Source organism: Leuresthes tenuis, unplaced genomic scaffold (assembly GCF_036924035.1).
Source record: "Leuresthes tenuis unplaced genomic scaffold, fLeuTen1.0.hap1 SCAF_6, whole genome shotgun sequence".
NCBI classification, from domain to species: domain Eukaryota; kingdom Metazoa; phylum Chordata; class Actinopteri; order Atheriniformes; family Atherinopsidae; genus Leuresthes; species Leuresthes tenuis.
This window is the reverse complement of record NW_027325360.1, coordinates 34,407,494-34,428,704: the sequence shown is the minus strand read 5'-3', so window position 1 is coordinate 34,428,704 and position 21,211 is coordinate 34,407,494. Positions and strand designations below refer to the sequence as shown.

Below are 21,211 nucleotides of genomic sequence, written 5' to 3'. Positions count from 1 at the left end.
ATACAAGTGAATTAAGGAGAATACCTCTAGGGTCAGCGAGAGCAGGGGCAGAAGATGACTCTCAGGCAACTGACACTGGAACAAACATGACTATGAGGCAGAGATGTGACTCAGTGAAGGATAGGGGCACAGACCTATTTCCTAGGGCTAGAACTGGGCAGAATAATTCTCAGAGCAAAGAGAGAGTAGCTGGAGAAAATAAAAGTGGTAGACGAGAGGGAAATAAGCTCCAGGTTTGTCCTTGTGGCTGGCAGAAAGTAATGTCCATTAGAGGCCTTAAAATGCATTGGGGAAGAAAAAGATGTGTGGCAAAAGAATGGCAATGTGGCCGCATCGAACAGTAATCGAGTAAGTCAGATGAAGTCCAGCGGCAGGTAGAAAACCACAGTCTGAAGGATATCAATAACACAGCTACGGAGATGGAGGAGGAGGTTCTCAGAAGGAATGCAGCTGATACTGAAGTGAATAGGCCAGTTAGAGAGATAAATATGGAGCAGAAAGCTAGAGTTAAGTGGCCTAGGGCAAATAGCAGCAAAGAATGGGAGGCAGCCAATAAAGATTTGCCGACAATATTAGGTAGGCTAGGAGGAAATACAAACGATAGGCTAGAGAAGATGGGAGATAAAATTTACTCCTATAGTGTAGAAAGATTTTGGGTGCAAGATAGAGGGTTGAAAACATACATTTAGTTAAGTCTAGTTGGCAAAGAGAGATGATGAAACTGGTTAAGCAAAGAAGACAAAGAAGAGAGGAAGGGAATTAATGTTTTGCAGGAATAATTGAGAAGCAGGCTAGCAATACTAAGAAGGGCTGAATATCTTTGGAAAAAGATAAATAAGAAAGAATATGTAAGGACTGCATTTTACAGGGACCCGTTCAAGTTTGTTAAAGGGTTGTTTAACTAGGAAAAGAGAGGGCACTTTAAGGCAACAAAGTCAGAGGTGTAAGAGTATCTAAGAAATACATATTCAGATCTTGAGCAGTGTAGAGTAGTAGGCCTTCCACCTGACATGCCACCATTAGGAGAGATAGCTCATAAGATGGATATTAGGCCTCTTAGGGTTGAAAGAGGTTGAGGAGGTAGTCAGGCGTGCAAAGGCTTTGTCGGCCCCAGGGCCAAATGGAGTCCCCTACCGGGTTTATAACAGTGCAACTGATATCCTAAAGTTTTTGTGGAGGCAATTAAGAATAGTTTGGGAGAAACAGTTTATTCCTGGAGCATGGCGTAGGGCAGGAGGCGTTCTTATTCCAAAGGAGAAAGAGTCCTCGGTCCTGAGCCAGTTCCAGATGATCTCTCTTCTAAATGTAGAGGGGAAGATTTTCTTTAGTGTAGTTGCACAGAGATTAGCTAGTTATTTAGAAAGGAATAGCTTAATAGATACTACTGTGCAGAAGGCAGGAATACCAGGTTTCGCAGGGTGTTTAGAGCACATTAGCATCATTTGCCATCAGATTCAGGATATTAGACTGTGCCGTACAGCAGGTTTCACAACAGGCTGGCAGAGGTTAGAAATAGGCATTATGGCAGGGTGTAGGATTTCTCCATTAGCATTTACAATAGCGATGGAGATAATTATTAGAGCTTCCAAGTGGGTTGTAGGTAGAGAGAGACGTCAGGATGACAAGCGCCTTACACCAATTAGGGCCTACATGGATGGTATGACGTTGGTGACTACAACAGTGCCATGTATGAAGAGAATTTATGAGAGACTTGATAAAAATCTAAAGTGGGCTGGTATGAAAATCAAACTTACTAAGACAAGAAATATCTCAATAAGTAGAGGGAAATTCAGTCATAGAAAGTTTGTAATAGAGGAAGAAAAAATTCCAATAATTAGGGAAAATAGAAAAACACCTTCTCAGGTACTTTCCTGCTGGCTGTGAATCTTCTTTGGAGGTTATGCAGGAAGGTGGTCAGTCTGGATTCAGTTCTGGAGCTGAGGGTTCCACAGATTTATTTTCTGATGAATGTTGTTGCACAGTCATCTATCTATTCATCCTGAACCTCCAATGGTAGTTGGTTTCACAGGACTGCAGCCTAATAGCTAAAGATTCTGCTTCCTGTTCTTCTCTTGAAAAGTTGACAACTCAAATAAGTCTGCAGTCTAAGAGTAATAATAATAATAATAATAATAATAATAATAATAATGATAATACATTTTATTTGGAGGTGCCTTTCAAGTCACCCAAGGTCACTTTACAATAAATAAATACAGGATAAAAGCATGAAAGATAGAAACAACATTAAAACAGAACATCAAAATAAAAACAAGTGAAGTGCACAGGGTCCAGTTATAAAGAGTATACCAGTTTAAACAGGTGAGTTTTGAGTTGAGACTTGAATGATGTGATGAAGTCTGATTGTCTTTTGTGTGAGGGGAGGGAGTTCCAGAGCCTGGGTGCTGAGCAGCTGAAGGCTCGGGCTCCCATGGTACTGAGGCGTGATGTGGGGATGGTTAGCAGTCCAGAAGAGGATGAGCGGTGGGTGCGGGAGGGAGTGTGTTCGTGAAGGAGGTCACAGAGGTAAGTGGGGGCTAGATTGTGGAGAGCTTTATAGGTGAGAAGAAGGTTTTTGTAGTCGATGCGGTATTGTACAGGGAGCCAGTGAAGTTGGATGAGTACAGGTGTGATGTGGTCCGATGATTTGGTACAGGTGATGATCTGGGCGGCCAAGTTCTGAATGATTTGCAGTCTGTTGATGAGTTTGGTGGGGAGTCCGGTGAGGAGGGCATTGCAGTAGTCGATGCGGGATGTGACAAATGAGTGGACCAGGATTTCAGTGCTAGACTGAGTCAGTGATTGGGGGAGTCTGGAGATGTTGCGGATGTGGAAGAATCCAGTCTGGGTGATGTTTTGAATATGGGGTGCAAATGAAATGGAGCTGTCCAGAATGACGCCGAAGCTCTTGACTTGGGGGGGAGAAGGGTACAGGGAATCCGTCGACGGTGATGGGTGGAGCTGGGATGTGTTGGGATTTGGTGATGATGGATTTTGAGTGAATTGCTTTGTTAGAAAAAATATGGCACTATGAAGGTAGGTGAATGAGGGCATTCTTAGAAATTTGTTCAACATTTGAGACATAAAATGGCACATCAAAAATAAAAAAGTTACAGTATAGGACAATAGCCCTGGAAAGCCAAGACAGTGACATCCAAAGTAGCTACAGGGCGAGATAATCTCTTTCTGAGTTGGCAGGTCCAGACATTAACCTTATCAGAAAATTAAGTTGTTCAGGTCTTTAAATCTTAAACCCATGCCTGTAGTATGACCAACTAATTTGTTTCCTCTGCTTCATGGATGAGTGCTATCTAATAATGTCACCCAATGGAACCATATATGAAGTTAAAAGTTTCCGTTCAACAATGTTTTCCCCTCAGAATATCCCAGAGGGCAAAACATTGTCATGCAGAACAATTGAATCTCTGCAGATGTCTGTATCGCAATATTGAAAGTGCTTCATTCACAAGGACTAAATGTCAGATTAGTTGGTAGCCTGAGCTACAAGTCAACTAAAAATAATGATTTTTGAAAAATAAATCTTCTTTTGTAATAAAAAAAATAGAACAAACTGGTAGATTGGGATGGGCCACATATGTGTTTGTTTTGTCCAGATTTGCCAAGACGTCTGTTCTATACAGCTGATATAAGATCCAACACGGATTTAAAAAGTTGCTGTATCAAAAATATTGCATCAGTGAAATTCATTTCAGTTTGATTTGGTCAGAGATGAGTTATTTATACATTATTGTGGAGCACTTTTTAAGTATGAAGTTAAAACTTTCATGGCTTTGTGCAGCTAGACATAAACACCAGGCAGACAGCCTCACACACTTAACAATTTTCTACAGAATTCCTCTCATTTTCATTGCTGCCAGATTCATGCCTCTTATTATGATGATTTATGTATTGTATCATGCACATATCCTGAAGAGGAAATCCTGGGTCATTATAGAAATATCAGAATTCCATGTAGTTTTTTTTTCAAGGCAGCTAAGACAAAAGCCTGGCAGTATTGAACTTGTTTTGTTGTAGACCCCTCTTTCAGTTTGGATGAGTCTCGTGTCCTGCATCTTCTAAGCTTCATCATCCTGTCAGTTCAGCATTCTGTGTCATAGAGTTTATAACCAATCTTAAACAGCTATTTGCTCTTCAAATTTGCACTGCTTTCCTGAATTGTATTTTGCAGCCAGTACTTATGAATATTTAGATTAAACATGTTACAGATGGGATGCCTTTGTCTTATTTAAAACTGGTTCCACATATAAAAAAGCCAGCAGCTGGTGCTCAACAAGTTGGCACCAGTGAGGCTGTATAAATTTGCTAATCCCAATGGGTGCTGTTGCTGCATTGTATTCTCAACTGAACAAGTGGAAACTGAAACAGTTTGTTAACAATCTAATGCCACATGTTTTCTAATTGCTTATATTTTGCTTAATATTTCTGCTCTCTTTAGTTCTCCTGGGTTTAACAGGTTTCTTTTTCTTTTTCTGGTTGAAAGCTAATCCAATCAGTGTATGAATGAACAAGGAAAAATACAGGCCATTTATGGGCAACTAAATGGATAAAAACCTACAAAATGCAGTGTAGCATTGACATTTGGAGACCTCTCCTGTCGTTAGCTACTGTACTTCTCGTCAGATCGTCTGCCTAATATATTTTCCCTTCCAATTCATACACAGCTTCTTTTCCTCTTTTTTTGGTTATTCTTTACCACTGTTGCAACCTTTTCCTTTGTGTGTCTTCCATTTTCTCTTTTCGTCCCTCTTTTACTCTTTTTCTTCTTTCAGCTTTTTACAGTGCAGCACCACTCACATCAGCAGGCATCATCCCCATAATGCAGTCACTGTGCCCAGATGGACAAAGGGATGAATTTGGTTTCCTGCAGTACAAAAACTCTACGTAAGTAAAACCTGAAACATATCCTGTTATTTGTAGATTGTTTTGTGGGATTTTTTCTTCTTCTTTTGTTTCATTAACCTCTATGACAAACCTAATTTCAGACTTGAAAGAAACATGTTATGGAAAAAAAAAATCACTTTTCTGTTCTTGAGAGCATATATTTGGGTCTCTGAAGTCACCAGCAAGCAACTGTACGGAGGAGCATATATCCTCCATCTACCAGCTGCCTCAGAGGATATAAGAGCCCAGTGGACAAAGTAAAAAAATTTGTGGATAATGTTCCAGCAGAGTTAGCTAAAGTCTGTGTATGTGCAGCAACCACTTTTCATCCCACTGTTTTAAAAACTTGGTCCAGTTTAATGCTGGACTGAAGAAGAACTTACAGCTACACTGCCAAACTATTTCCCTCTTGGATCAACAGAGTAATCTATATTTATGTATAAAGCGAGAGTATTTTTGGTACGGCTGAAGGTATAGCATCTAACACATTAAATTACAGACTGGGTGGTGGTTGGTAGTATGAGTCAAGTGCGTGGGGTTAGCACCTGCTCACTTTTTGTGCCTCTGAAGACCATGTTCTCAGGAGAGTTGTTAAGACACAGGCCAAAGAAGGACCACTGTGCTTAAATGAACAAGTATTTTGACCAAAGCCTCTCTCATACAAGACCTTAAAAAATCTTTGTTTGAAAATTGCATAATATGTCACCTTTAAGGACATGCCGAGTCCTACTGTAAGTCTTTATAAAACACTTTTGCTGATAAGGAAGTTTGTGCCACAAGTTTGTCTGACAAAAACAAAATTATCAAGTTCAACCAGGCTTAACCTTTGTATCACCGACACTATATCATGTCAATTTAACAAAATCTCTATGCAGCAGTTTATGCAAATACGTTGCCTCTAAATAGTTTATCACCTAAATTAAAGAGTAAATTCAAATTTTCAGAGTTTCTATCGTGTTTAGTACATGGGTCTTTAGATTGTACATGTGCTAGTAAATGCTAGTTGCTAGTATGCTAGTTAAACTTGTGGACAAGCTGCTACCTTGCTAGCTGCCTATTACCTTGGGGTAATATAAGGCCATTGTGAAGCAAACCATATCAGTGTGGGCCATTTGGTGAAAAAAAACTCACAATTGTAGCAATGAAGCATCATATGTCCATCCATTTTCTATACTGTCAATCCGTTAATTGAGTGGGCTGGAGCCTATCCCAGCAGTCATCGGGCGAAAGGCGGGTACACCCTGGACAGGTCGCCAGTCCATCACAGGGCCACATAGAGACAAACAACCATGCACTCTCACACTCACTCCTAAGGACAATTTGGAGTCACCAATTAACCTGACATGCATGTCTTTGGATGGTGGGAGGAAGCCGGAGTACCCGGAGAGAACCCACTCATACACGGGGAGAACATGCAAACTCCACACAGAAAGGCCCTAGGCAGGGATCAAACCTGGAACCCTCTTGCTGTGAGGTGACGGTGCGCACCACCACACCACCGTGCAGCCCCGCATCATATGTCCAAATAGTTAATCATGAGTTCAGGACAAAAAAGTGCTATTTATTGGAGAAAACCTTCTCTTGAGATTGAGAGAATCTGGCTTAAATGTGTTCTGGTCTAATTCCTTGGGGTTTGCCGAGGGTGTAGGGAAAAAGAAGACGATTACTTGTGAACACGCATTATCACAGTTGCCAGCTAGGATGCTACAACAGCACATAACCAATAATAAAACTTTGAGAAACACGCTAAGAAACACGAGAACAGAAGAGATCCAGAACATCAAAGTGAGCAGCGCAAAGTAAATGGACCGTACTAGTATAACGCTTTTCTAGTCTAGCTGACCACTAAAAGCGCTTTTAACACTACATGCCACATTCACCCATTCACTCATGCAGCACTTCTTATGCTTGGTTTATGCTTCTCCGTCATTGAGCATTCGAAGTTCTGTGTCGAGGGAACGCATTGCTCTGCGATTCACCATGCCGCTAGGGGGGTGTGGCTGTGTGTTTGTGTGGTTTCAGGGGTTATAGCCGAAGCCTTGCTTTTTCTTCTGGTCAGAGTTAACAACAGTAAACGATGGCAACCGAGGTGGAGCAGCTGTATTTGCAGTTGGAGCTAATCAATATTGAAGAACAAATGCTTATAGTGCAAATGCTGAAGGGCAGGCGACAGAGAAGACGTTCGCGGAAGTGGCCTGTACGACCACTAAACTGGTCGAGGATGGGAACGGGTGAATTTACAACACTGGTTCACCCACTGAGGGACCTGGATGAACTTTCGATACTTTCAAATGTCAACTGGCCGATTTGACGAGCTTCTTCGCTGTGTACAGCCATTATGACCGGAAAAAGCAACTGCTGGAAATTATATTCTGAGCAGACCAATCACAGCCGCCCCAATGTGTGAGTAAAAACAAAAAAATGGTCAGTTTCATTGTCAGAGCGTCGGAGATCATGGAAATATCCCTTTGTGCAGCTAACTCCCCCTCATCCCCTTCACACAGCCCACTTTTTTTTACTATTTTTCTTCCTTTTTTTGGCTCTGTTCTGTCTGTGGAAGCAATTGAATGAATAACAGTTCTTCTTCCATTCAGTTGAGAAAGTATTTTATGTGTAAACCTACCTCTGTTAGAGTGACCCAGCTGCTGGATAGGCTCAGTGAAGTGGTTGAACAAAACCGACTCTTCATGTCTGACCGACCTGGTTTGGGTCAAGAGCTGGAGACCCTGCAGCAACACCTTGAGAGTATCAGCTCCACCCCTTTACCACCAGACCATAACTTCAACAAGAGTCAAGGTTTGCCATGCTTCATGTAATGTGTCATGATATCTTTCTCTTGTGTGAAACTTCAAAACATCACTGAAATCACTTGCTGTAGTGTTGCGTAATAAGTTAGACATGATTGAAATGTAGACTTTCAGCTTTAACTCAAGGAGTTTGACAAATATACTACTATCAAGTGAAGAGATAAAATAACAATGATGCACTGTCAAAATACTCAGCTGCTGTATTTCACCTGCTGGTACACAGTTGAAACAGGATTCAGGAGAATTCAGACAAGAATTTTGAACCACTATAAAGTAAGTGACTCGAGAAGTGAACATAGCTTAAAATTTCTTAGTACTTATGCTCTATGCCAAACTTCATGCTTGCCCATCTACTTGCATCTCAGTAGAGCTATTTATAGAATACGAAGACGCAAAATATGACACACACAGACTAGTATAGCGGCAATTCAGTTACAATGTGAGCTTTCATTGCAGTTTTGATTAGTAAAATGAGTGAGCTCCTTCATTTTCTGTAAACATACAAAATACATATTTTTCTGTGGTAATGTATTGTTTCTCTATTAGGTAATGTGTCATGTGTAATAACATATTAAACTTATATATATATACACACACACATAGGACTTTGGACACTATTTTCCAAATTTCCTAAATGTAACCCCCAAACATGACCTCTGTGTCCTAATGGGTTATTGCGGGCTGGAACTTAGAATTCATTTATTTAACCTTTCTTTAACCAGGTAAGTATGACCTTAGAATTTTTTATATGTACAAGTGGTTAGCTTGTGCAACTTTGAACATAAACCATATAACCTTGTGCAAAAATGTTGGGCACAAAATTATCTTTAATCAAATTAAATATTACTTTATCATTCCCCCAAATATGAATTACATTCCTCTAGTATAAGGTATCATGGATGGATGAATAGATGGAAAATAAAAAATTGTTTGTTTGTTGGATGCAGGCTTCACACTGGCCAGTGTGTTGAAGAACCAGTCAGTTTTTGTGCAGTTCCTGGTCAACAACCTTTCCCTGTCCAACTCCATAGCCGGCACGCTGCTCAACACTCCAGTGACCTTCAGAAAGGTGATTCAGTTTCATTATTTAACTGTTTTATTCAGATGAAGTTCTTCTCACCTAGGGCTGCTGTTCAATGCATTTGTCAGGAATTACTAAGTTTGTATTGATAATATTGTGTGGAGTCACAAGTCAACTAACTAGGCTAATTGGTTTAAAAATCTGTGCCACTTCCAAAAATCTAGTGTATATTTTTTGAGTCAGTTTCACTTGAACTTCATTTTTAAAAAATAATTAGATTTTACCCATTAATGTAATGTGGCAGCTCTTTGTTTACGTGGTTAAATGTGCTTAATTCAGTTCATTAGTTAATTCCTAAATTATCTTCTGATTTTAGAAATTAAATGAGCCTAGTGTCAAAGAGCCTAGTGAAGCGAGAGTGACAGTATCCAGCTTACTGACCCATCATAGACTCATGAAATACCCCACAGCTTTGACTCGACTCAGCAATGACAATAGGCTTACATTAGCTCTCTAGTCTCCGTCAGCCAAAACATGCGTGTGTAGACACGCACAGACACACGCACACAGACACACACACACAGACACACCAATTATTGCTTTCTCTGGCTGTAAATTTAGAATGACAATAACAAATTGGGAGCATTTTTGTAGTCACACTGGCTTTCCTAATTGTAAAATTATACTGCCCTAAAGACTTTTTTTTTTTAAATGTGATAAATGGCCGTAGTTGGAGGCCCTGTCAAATCTTTATAGCTAAGGGAACTTATTTAACATAATAAATTTTGAACTGAAGCAGCTTTTGCTTGTTTTTACAGTAATCTATTTAACCACAAATCCTATATGAGTCAATGATGTACACAAATATTGTCCTTTTCAAGAGGGGTCCAGAGGGTTTATTATCAAATCATAAATGTAATATTTCCCATTAATTTCCCCATATTATTTCCAGCAACAGCTACTCACCTAGCGAGTAATTTAAAACTATTTACTTTATTCTAACTCCTTATACTACTGCTCCAATGGATGTCACAAATAAAAGCTGAAATTTTTCTTCAATACTTTTTTAACAAAGTGACATAGGTCAGGTAAAATGTTTGGCTGTGTTTGAGGAGTTCTTTACCCTTTCTTACTGAGCTGGTGCAACAGATGAAACCTACAAACTGTCCTTTAGATATTGTTCTGGCAAATATGTTGAAAGAGACCTTCACTGGTGTTGTATCTGGTCTTCTTGTCCTAATTAGAATAGAAATAGAAACATGCTTTATTCTTCCCCTAGTGGGGGGAAATTAAAAAAACTATTTAAACACTTGTCTTAGTTTAGGGACTGTCTCAGCTGCTTTCAAATATGCTGTAGTCAAGCTGCTTCTTAAAACACCTCACCTGGACCGCTCAGTTAATCCAATTTCGAGCTACTCTCACATCTGCCCTTTCTCTCCAAGGTTTTAGAAAAAGTTGTTTTATACAATTACAGTCCTTTTTAGAAGCACACTCCATTCTTGAAAAATTCCAGTTAAGGTTGAATTAGGGCTGGATATTGTGACCAATTTCCTAAATCGATTAGATTTCGATTCATAAGGTGCTGAATGAATTTGATTCGATTCGATTGATGCTCTTAAATAATGAAAATGGCTCAACTGTGTTACAAAATATAAATATATATTTTATATAATTTATATCATTTATTTTTTATTTTCACCATAAACAACAGGTTTTAAGTGTAAAATTGTAAATTGGACAGTTTATAAAGGAATTGCAAGTGTACTTGAACTACAACATTCCATCACTGCGAATTGCATTAAGGCATTGTTTCTTAATATGCAAAAATAATAATGGTAACAAAACTAAAAGTAAACTTAAACTGTCTAAAGTCTAGTCCTGTTATTGTGATTTATCTTCTGATTTCATCTTCAGCTGTCTTGCTGGAGTTTTATGTTCATTTTCCATTACTGTTGGTGAGTAGACTGCCCCAAGGAGAGACTCCAAGGTGCTGGATTTCTTGGGCTTCTTGGAGAAGTCGCTTCCCCCCATCTCCTCAGCTCCTTCATCAGCGTCATTACCATCAGTATTTTGCTGTTGAATAAGACAGGCAAAAAAAAAAAAACAGAAATAAACAAATAGTTTGAAAATCATTTATGAACTCTTTTAAATGATATAATATTCTTTACAATCCAATAGAGAATCTTCTAATTCTCAATGAAAACATTCTTATTAAAGTGAACAGTTTTTTAAATACTTACATCAGGTTCAGCAGTGGCAGCCTCAGTCTGAAGTCTGGAGAAGGTGTCATCTCGCTCTTTAGCAGGCAGGGATTTTAGGGCCTTAAAGCGAGGATCCAGTGCTGCATACAATGTGTCCTTCTGCGCATCATACCTTAAAGACATTTCACAAATTATTTTTATCATCATCACAGAATGGGGATAAACATGGCATTCATACAAATATACAATCTCACACATAAAAACTAAAAAAATGCATGGATTATAAATTATTAACTGCTACAACTAATCAGTAAAATGAGAAGAAAATGCACATAAAATACAAAACTTTGCTTTTGTAATGTTTTTATTTGGCCTACTACTGACTATTGCATAGACATTGACACACACACACACACACACCTACATAAACACACAAAAAGAGAGAGACCTTAGCATACCTTGTCCTAAAGTTATTCTTTGCAGTAGTCTTCAAGTCCGTCACCACGATGGAGTCTTGGAGGCTGGGGGTCGAGGTCTTCTGCATCAGGACGGGAAGTGGGGCGATGACTGACAGAGTTGGTTGCTTGTCCTCGATATTGCCAGTGTAGCTTCTTTCATTGGTTTCAAGACCCGCACCAAATCTTCGACAATCATTACGTCCTCCTCTGTTAAGGTGCACAGATCTTTTTCATTCCTGCGCACGTCTTATAAGAGGAGAGTGACAGAGATAGCTGGCTGTTGCTCTAAAAAGCGTGCCAGATGTCCAGTGCACTGTTCCACCTGGTGACAACATCTACTGTTAGCTTGCGCGCTGGCAGTTGAAGCAGCTTCTGTTTTTCTTTTAGTATGTGGTTTGCCGTCGTACACCGGTGAAAGATCGTTGCTACACGCCTCACTCAAGGAAGAAGACGTGAGACGGCTGGGATTTTTAGACCTGCTTGTGAGGCTAAGTTTAGTGTGTGCGCGATGTTGCCGTTGTGCATCAGCTGCATTATCTCCACTGCACAAACCATATTTGCAGCATTGTCCGTCACGACTGCTGGGTCTTTGCTGGTCAGCTCCCACTCCTGTATGGCCCCCGTCAACATGTCAGCTAATATTACTAGCGGTGTGGCTCGTGAGAACCTCGGTGGTCTGAAGCACATGGGGCACCACTTGTTGTCGATGTAATAAGAAGTCACTGTCAGGTACGACTGCATTGACAGTGATGTCCAGATGTCATAAGTTATGCCGACTATCTGCTGACTGCATTTTCGTTAGGATGGCGTCTTTCACACACGTGTACATCATGGGGATTACTGTTTCAGTCCGACGTTTACGTTGCACCATAAGGTAGTGTGGATCAAGCACATGAACGAGCCGCTTGAAGCCTTCGTTTTCCTCTACCATTACAGGTGTAAATCTTTGCAGACAAAAGTTGCGATGGCCTCTGTTATCTTTAAGGCCCGCAGATAATCGGCTGGTAATGTTAGTGATTCCCTCAGTTTCTTTAGTTTTGCCCTGGACGGCTTGTTGTCGGAAGCTAATGTTAGTGTAGTGTGATACCTTATCAAGTGATTTCTGAGGTTTGTAGTATTTCTACAATAACTGACCTCCGCTTGGCAGATCTTGCAAACCACTTTGGTTTTATCCGGCTCTTTGTTGTTTTGAATCAGATGGTTCCAGATGTCAGACTTAAGTTGGGGCTGCTCGCTGAGCGGAGTTTACCTGTGTCGGCCATCTTGCACGCTTGTGCCACTGCTGCATCAAGCATGAGACTACTGGGGTTAACTTCATGGGGAAAAATCGATCTCATGCCCTATGAATTGATATTGCAAAATTTAAATCAATTGAATCAATTTTCTTTTCTTTTTTTTCTTTTTTTTTTAAACCAGCCCTTGTTCAGATCTCGACACAGTACAGAATCAACTTTTAAAAGTTTGTAATGACGTCAAATTAGCAGTCGATATTAGATCTCCCATTGTGCTGGTGGTACTGGATCTCACAGCAATGTTTGATACAGTGGACCACACAGTCCTTATTTCTCGCTTGGAGAATTATGTGGGCAATTGTGGCACTGTCCCGAATTGGTTTAGGTTTTATTTCCCATATAGGAGCTTCTCTGTTATGGTTGATGCTTTTTATTCATATGCCTCACTCTCCAGTGGTGTACCACAAGGCTCCATTCTTGGCTATATCCTGTTTTCTTTGTACATGCTGCCGCTAGTGTCAGTCATAGCCAAACATAATCTGTCTCGTCACTGTTACGCTGATGAATAAATGATTGATCCCCCACTTCAATAGACTCAGTGGATGATCCAGCACATCCTCCTGCACTCCTCTGTTAACTCCTTGTACTTGGCATGTTTACGCTTTTGAATTCCGTCCATGTGCTCTTTCCAGGGTAGAGCGAGATCCACAATGATCACTTATTTGGTGGAACTTGAAAAGATTACCATGTCTGGACGCAGTGTTGTTGAGGTGATGTGCTCTGTTTCCCTTCAGCCTTGACAAAATTGATCATTTTTGGATGGTTTTGCTTTCTGGTTGCTCTGGCCAATGCTAGTCTCTCTGCATCTGCCTTTAGCAGTTGAATATGCCACCAGCGATTAGAGGCCATCTGCAAGCTGCTGAGGACGTGTTTTAGAGATCTTCTTCCAGAGTACAGAGCACAACATGGAGTTTCAATCTTGCCCTAGACGTGGAGATTTGTAGGGCTTGGTAGGCCATCCGCCTAGATCAGAAACTGGACTTTGTAGTATAATGTTCGCAGGATGTAATCCTTCACTGCTATACAGATTCCCACATTGTCCATGCTCTTTGGTGCCTAAAGCCTCATTTCCACAGGGGACATAACGGCTGCGCCGCAGTCACCGTTGCTAATCGCTGCGACTCTAGTCAATGAGAGTGCACCCACCGGGCGCACCACGTTAACGTCTCAGCAGCGGCTCTCGCTATCTTTACGTTGCACTTATACTTTTGACGGAACTGTTGCTGAACCACGTCAAGCTCAACAGAGCAGATTGCTCCAGCACAGGAAATCCAACACAGAATCAACAAAATATGCTTTAAAAATAAAACTATAATTAGAGAAATATAGAAACTGACTAGCGCACTTATGACAGAAGCAGAAATGTAGATCAACAGGTTCTTTTTACGTCGGAGAAGCAAAGTAAGCTGTTTGTTGTTGTTTCCTTTATACATACAGTTTATCGTGGGATCTCGCGGTCCCGCATGCGTTCCGGATTATCGCGGAATCTTGCAATCTCGCTGGCATACAGCTGGCTCGCAAGCCCGTGCTCCACTGCCCTACGTCCCCTGTGGAAATCCCCAGTTAGACTCACCATACTGCTAGTTCTTTATTCCTCTATACCTGCTCATACCGCCTCCTGGAGAAGAAGACTGCTCTCTTTGTCCATGACTTTGTAGCGAACTCAAGTGTGGAATTTAATACAAACTTAAGACTTTAAATTACTGCAACATTCTTTTGTGGGGATGGTCAGTGTGGAAATAACAGATGGGGGATTTCTACATCAAAGAAGAGAAATTTACAACAACCTTTTTTCTCAGCCCCTCTTTCCGCAGACCTGTGCCATAAATTTAAGTAAATGCATTAATAGCTTAGTGCTAATGAAGCTGAACAAACAACGGACTCTTTCAGGAGAGTATTGGGGAAAACCAGAACAGGACCCTTCCGGCCCTATATCGATCAAAGTAAACAATGGTGACAGTTTGCCCTGACTCTGAGTCAAGCCAGAGACTGTCACAGCATGGACCTCTCAAAAGGATCTCAGAATCACTTTTTAGCTGAATCTTGAAACTGTATTAAATGTGCTTTCGTTGTACAAGTTCTTTCATGTTCTCGGTGATATCACAAGCTGCATTTTAATACCTTTTTCATGATCGTACTTGGAAGGATACGAAAGAAGTAATTATTTTGGAAAATGACTAATCAGCTTATGGAGCAACATTGCGCCCGAGTGGTTCGTAGTACTGAATAGTTAAACCCAAACTAATCAACAACTTGCATATGACATGTGACATTTATATGGAATAATGCAACTATTAACCAATAATCAGCTGTTTCTTATTGTATTCTGTGTTTAACACAGGAAAATAACATTGTTTGGTTCGTTATTCATATGTCATAATTTTACCGATATCCATCTGATTTTTGAGACTCAGAACCATCATGTTATGTTATGTTATGCTGTTTTTGATGTCTTTAAATACTACGTTTATGCTATATCTTTACCCTTGATATCTTAACAAGTTATGGTGTTTTTAGAATCCTCTGAACAAATGTTTATGAGACGGAGGAATGCAGGAGTCGAGCTGCTTTGAGGCACCCTTGTTGCAGGTCGCCTTACAAAATACGCCCAGGCAGACGTCACAACAGTTTCAGGCATACCATTGGCTGAAAGTGTAGCGTTGGCCTACGTCATGCCCCGCCTCCGCAAATCAAACTCCGGAAACCACGAGGAAAATAATAGAGAATATTCAGAAAAGAGTCCAGATTAGTAAAGAAGAGGAAGAGCAGAGAGTTTTAAGATTGATGGAATGAGAGTCTGGCGGAGAGTATTTGGAAATGGCAGGAGAAGAAGATGAGATGGAAGAAGAAGGTCCGAACAAAGACAGAAAGGGAAGAATGTAGTAGAAAGATACATTTTGTGTTTTTGTTTGCCCGTCATCCTGTCTATTCTCTATAGCGCATTTTAAACTCTGCTGCTGCAGCTTCCTCACCTATTTTTGATCATCAAAAGGAGCCAGCATTCAGCTTGTCAACCTTTTTGTCAATCTTTGGTGAATTTAAGTTGGTCAGCAACCAAAACCAACTCGACCCTTGGACAATTTTGACATTATTTGCGGTGAATTCCGACACCCCACTCCGCTCGTCTTCAAGCTACCAGAAGCACTCCAGCGCAGGAAAGCGACCAGTCCAGTCCCTGAAAGTCAACCACAATGAAGGCAGTGAGACGCGGAACCGAGAGAGACCCAGTGGGATTACCTGTGGTTCGGAGCTGACCTAACCGTAAGATCCGCCCTGTTCTTACATTTCAGATGGTATGTGGTGGGTGTCGAGAGAATTTGCTATTAAAATGATAAATTAACCCAAGTTGTTAGCCTTTAAATTCAAATAGTAACAAACCCAGACTATTTGAATGATTCCGGTATCCATCTATCCCCTCCTTTTAGTTATTTTCAATTCACTAAGTGTTTCTTATATAATCATCCATATTCAAAGCATTTCTCCTGTTGTCTTAAGGTTCATGTCTTTGGTCATGTCATTTTAATAAATGGTTCATATATATACATATATAAAATCAACCGGCTTTTGTGTATGTGTTCTTTATGTATGTGTGAGTCCAACAAAACGAGAATTCACCAGTAGCAACTATATGAGACTGGAATTTATTAACCATTAATTAATAATTGGTTGTTAATTTAACATGCCAGAATCGTAAGATTCTGTCTTTTTCCTTCGATTGAAGGTGGTGCCCTAAAACAAGGTAAAATAAGGCTTATTCAGATAGTGAGAACTTTCGGATAAATCCTTATATCTTATCACATCACGCTACATGTGTCCGCTATAAATATATATTGTTGGTGATTCGTGCGCCGGCTATATATAATTTGGCTACAACTTTCTGAAGTTGGGTCATGGGGAAGTAACCAAGACCTGGCCATGTTCCGCACAAGCTCCTCTGCTTCACCTGAGACCCCACCACCTTAAGTGCTTCGCCTGCTTTCCATTTCCTGCCTGTCATGACCTCAATTCCAGCTACTGATACGTTTGGGTTCCTTGAGTCCCTGTTCAGGAGAGTCTCCCTAGTCTGTGACACCATGAACTTTAACCACTGAAAGGGAGTTACAGGATGTTACTGCTTCCACACAGTGCCACGCTGCTGAGGCTACGCAAAAGGCAGAGCCACTATACATTGACTATACTGTTGTCATTGGGACCACATAGGCCAGCAGCGGCCACAGGATCCTGGGCAGCATGAAATGTTGATAAATCCAGGCCCTGAATCTCCATGGTCAACCTGACTTTTCTGCCTCTGTGAGGTACTCCTCAAGGTCTTTTTGATAGAATTGACATCCTCAAACATCAAATATCTTCCCCAAGCTTATTACTGACTGCTCAGTAATAGATGGAATGGTGTCAACAGGTATTGTGAAACAACTTGTCCACAATACACCCCTGTTTCAGCACCAATGACCTAGACTTGCTGGGTTTGAAGCTCATCCTCACACAAGCAATGATCTTTTCTAGGCCTTGAAGGATCCATCTGGTTCCTGGCACTAAGGAAGTTTTGATGAATGTTTTAGCTAACATGTTTATGGGGGAAAAGGGTAATTGAAAAGAAATGGTGCAGCCTGTTATGATACCATTTTCTAGCTGATGTCAATTTGATTGACTCATCCTAAAGTAGTTGTAGTAATCCAGGATGAGGTTTCTGATGTTTTGGGGCACCTGGTGTCTTTCCAGGGTGAATTCTACTAAGCTGTGTGGTGTGGCCCTATATGCATTGGTCAGATCCAACCACAGGACAGCCAGATCTCCCTCCAGTGCACCTCCACTGATAGATGACTCTCTCTCTTCACCAGATCACTCTCAATATCTTCTTCAGGTGGCTGCGGAGTCTTGGATATCTCTTGTAAACGATTTATGGCACAGAGCTGGGTCCTGTAGCACAGGCTGATCTTGCTCTTTTCACCACCTCCTTGACCTCTTTTAGACTGTGTTCTCTGACGTTGAATTCAACCTTGGGTGGTAGCGGCTCAATGAGTCTTTCGGGGACCAAGTACCAAAGCCATGGAGCGAAGGAGTCAGGGGTGACGGGCCAGTGCCCCCAGTGGGTGTCATCCGCGTGCCGGCGTGCGGACACCCTCAGAAATGCAGAGAGCCCAGACCCAGAACCAGGCGACCAGTCCCTCCTTCTGGTCTCTCTGCCCTGGGCCAAGCCCAGGAAACGGGGGTGTGAGAAGATCTGCCCCTCGTCTCTCCTGCTCCCTGATTGTGGTTATGTGTGAGGGTTTGTAAAATGCGGTGTAATTTGATATTTGATTGTATGATCACTAAAGTGCAGTTAAAATGGGGAGGAGGGGGAAATACAGCATAGATACCCCAACTGCTCGTAGACAGTGGAGACCCTCCACAGCAGGCTGTCAGAGAGGAGCTGATGTTATTGCTTTTGAAACACTTATTATGCTTGATATTTGGGCTAATATATGGTAAGTTTGAGATTTCTAAACGATTGCAAAATGCTTCTTCTAAATCTTACCATGGTTCATTCAGTGGACAAGATTTAGACCATTTGGAAATATACTGTAACCTATTGACTAAGAAATAATGATCTCTTGTTTTCTGTAAAGTTTTTAAGCTAATATGTGGTGGCTTATTATTCTAAAGAAATTTGGAGATGTATGAATCAAGAGATTTAAACCAGTTCAGAGATGGTTTGATGGGTATCATCGAGAAGAGGTAATTGATTTTCGGTAGATCATGATTTTGATAGAAGCAACTCTTCCCATGAGTGATATCGGTAAGGAGTTCCAACGTGCGAGATCGTCTTCTATTGTCTTTAGAAGCTTAACATAGTTGAGTGTTATTAGCTCTGCAAACCTGGGGGAAATGTTTACGCCTAAATATCTTCTATTTCCTGACTTTAGTGTGGTCGTGTGTATAGTCTGGAAATTACAGTTAATTGACAAAACTATGGACTTAGATCAGTTGATAGAATATTCAGAGATTGATGAGAACTTTTCAATGAGTGTTATTGTCTGTGAGAGACAATACGCTGCTGTTTAAAAAAAATCTTTCACTCCATTGAAATAAAAACTACATTCCTCTAACCCTTCTGGCTCTTATGGTGTTCAAATTATTTTCCTCGCTCTTACAGTTTTCTCACAGGAGGTCATAGTATCCAAAAAAGCCATTTCTGCTGGTTATACTGGGAGGGAGCTTGTTAAGCCACAGCTGCTTATACACATTCCTATCACTGTGATGACATCACTCTTCTACTCCCCTGCTACATATTATGCTGCAGCCATTTTAACTATTACTCACTTGACTTATGACCTTCATTATAGAATATTGTGCTAATTAAGAATCCAGCAAATGCTTTTCTAGTAAAATTCTACTTTTCTTTTGCTACTTTGACATCTTCAGGTGTCATCATTACTTCAGCCCATTTCATTCCAGCCCATCGTCTCTTTTCTCCAGTTTTATGTCTTCATCCAGTTCCAGGCCCTTTGAAAAATACCTTTGACAGCAGTACCTTTCAGCTGTCAGTCCATTTAGCATTTTTCTTCTCTTTTCTGTAGTTTTCTGTGCTCATCCAGCTCCAGCTCCTTTCAAAATGCCTTTCAGGCCTTTTGAAAAGCCAGCAAATAATTTTCTGCTAAATGTTCACATTTTTCTGCAGTGTTTCTCTTCTTTCTGAATTTATTCACTTTTTGTTTTGCATTTTTCTTCTCTTTTCTATAGTTTTCTTCCGTCATCTAGCTCTAGGTCCTTTAACAAATACATATCAGGCCTTTTGAAACATCAGCAAATTAATTTTTACTAAATTTTCAAATGCTTCTGCATTGTTTCTCTTCTTTCTGAAATTTTCACTTTTGGTTTTCATTTTCTGCCTTCATCCAGCCTTTCAAAAATACCTTTCAGCTCCAGGTCCTTTCAAAAACATATTTCAGGCGCTTTGAAGCTTGAGCTAATAACTTTCTGCTAAATTTGTTTCAACTATTTAAACTATTTTCAGCTTTTTTTACTATGATCAGCTATTCCCATTCAGCTCATCAGCATTCTCACTGCTGTTTGCTTTTTCTAGTTTGCAATATCATTCTATAAAATGTTGGGGCCAATGTAGACCAACTTTATTTGTAGAATTTTTGTGGAAAACCGTCTGAACCTGGGGCTTTATTGCAAGGCATATGTTGGAAGGCTTCATGGAGTTCTCAGATTAAGAGAGGTGAATCCAAGGCCATAGCCTGTTTGTAATGTAAATTCCGAAGGCAGATGTTACTGAGAAAGCTCAATATTGCTGTCCAATACGTCAGTTTGTGAGGAGTATAACTTTTGGTAGAAGTCCCTGAAATTGAGTTTATTGCATCAGGATCATGAGTGACATTTCCTGATGTGTCCTTAACAGAAGCTATAGTTTTTCTTTTTCCTTTTGTTTGTTTTTAATTTGTGAGCCAGATATGTCCCAGACCTGTTGCTACGTTCAAAGTTCTCTAATAGTGTTTGGCCTGCGCAGCAAACATTGTGCGTCGCCACATGTTTGATGAATTAAAACCTTTCACTGGATTCCAAGAAACATGCCAAGGGGTGTCTATACCAAATGCACTGTTGGCACTAGTAAACATGGTCCTTGAGGGTCCAAGTATCAAAAACCATATCAAGTGCATATCAATCGTCATCAGCAGCCCTAACCATTGCACGACTTTTATGCTTTAACAGTGTAAAGCACAGTTGGCATGAAGGATCCACACCTATCAGACATAGTACTGCTCAGGAAAAACCTGTTCCAATATATATAGGACTGATGGTCCATGCCCATACCAGGAAGAGGAAACTTGTGGATCGGTTTTCACATCTGGGTGTTAGTATCACATATGACCATGTGCTTAGTCTGTCAGCCCAACTAGGAGAAACTGTAATACAGCAGTACCACAAAGAACGGGTGGTGTGCCCTATTAGGATGCATGGTAGTGTTTTCACAACTGCTGCAGTTGATAACATTGACCATAATCCTAGCTTAACTATATCAAAAACGTCCTTCACGGGCATCTTGCTTTTTCAACACCCTGCTTTTTCAGGTCAAGGAGTTGACTGCAGCATAGCAATTGTTGGAGGTTCTGCAAAACCGAAGACAATAAGCCATTTGCCAAGCTACTACACAGAAGTTCCACCTGTTGTCAGTATCACTACAAATACACCTATGCATCTAATGATGGTGAAAACTCTGTGAATCAGAGTAGGGACAACATGTCTTGGGCTGCCTACCATGCATATCAAAACCCTACAAGCAAAAAAGTCCTGTCCAAGTTCCTTACTCCCCTTATTCCAGGAGAGTGCCCACATATTGGCAATGATAAAACATTCACTGGATATAGTCAATAAGGCAGTTCAGCATCTGAATGTTGGGCAGACACCAGTAGTAACCTTTGATCAACCCTTGTATGCCATTGCCAATCAGATACAGTGGAAGTGGCCAGAAACGTATGGAGAAGACCAAACTGGTTGTGATGTTTGGCCTGCATATAGAGATGGCAGCTCTGAAAACTCTGGGTGACTG

At 40.7% G+C, this 21,211-nt stretch overlaps 1 protein-coding gene across 1 annotated transcript in view; it reads left to right on the top strand.

Annotated features, from left to right (window-relative positions):
• The window catches only part of abca2 (ATP-binding cassette, sub-family A (ABC1), member 2), a 357,455-nt gene that overhangs the window by 119,606 nt on the left and 216,638 nt on the right, over positions 1–21,211 (top strand). The window contains exons 3-5 of the mRNA XM_072388588.1: positions 4,788–4,899; positions 7,532–7,695; positions 8,654–8,775. Coding sequence (XP_072244689.1) covers positions 4,788–4,899; positions 7,532–7,695; positions 8,654–8,775 — 398 coding nt within the window. The remainder of the gene's footprint in view (positions 1–4,787; positions 4,900–7,531; positions 7,696–8,653; positions 8,776–21,211) is intronic.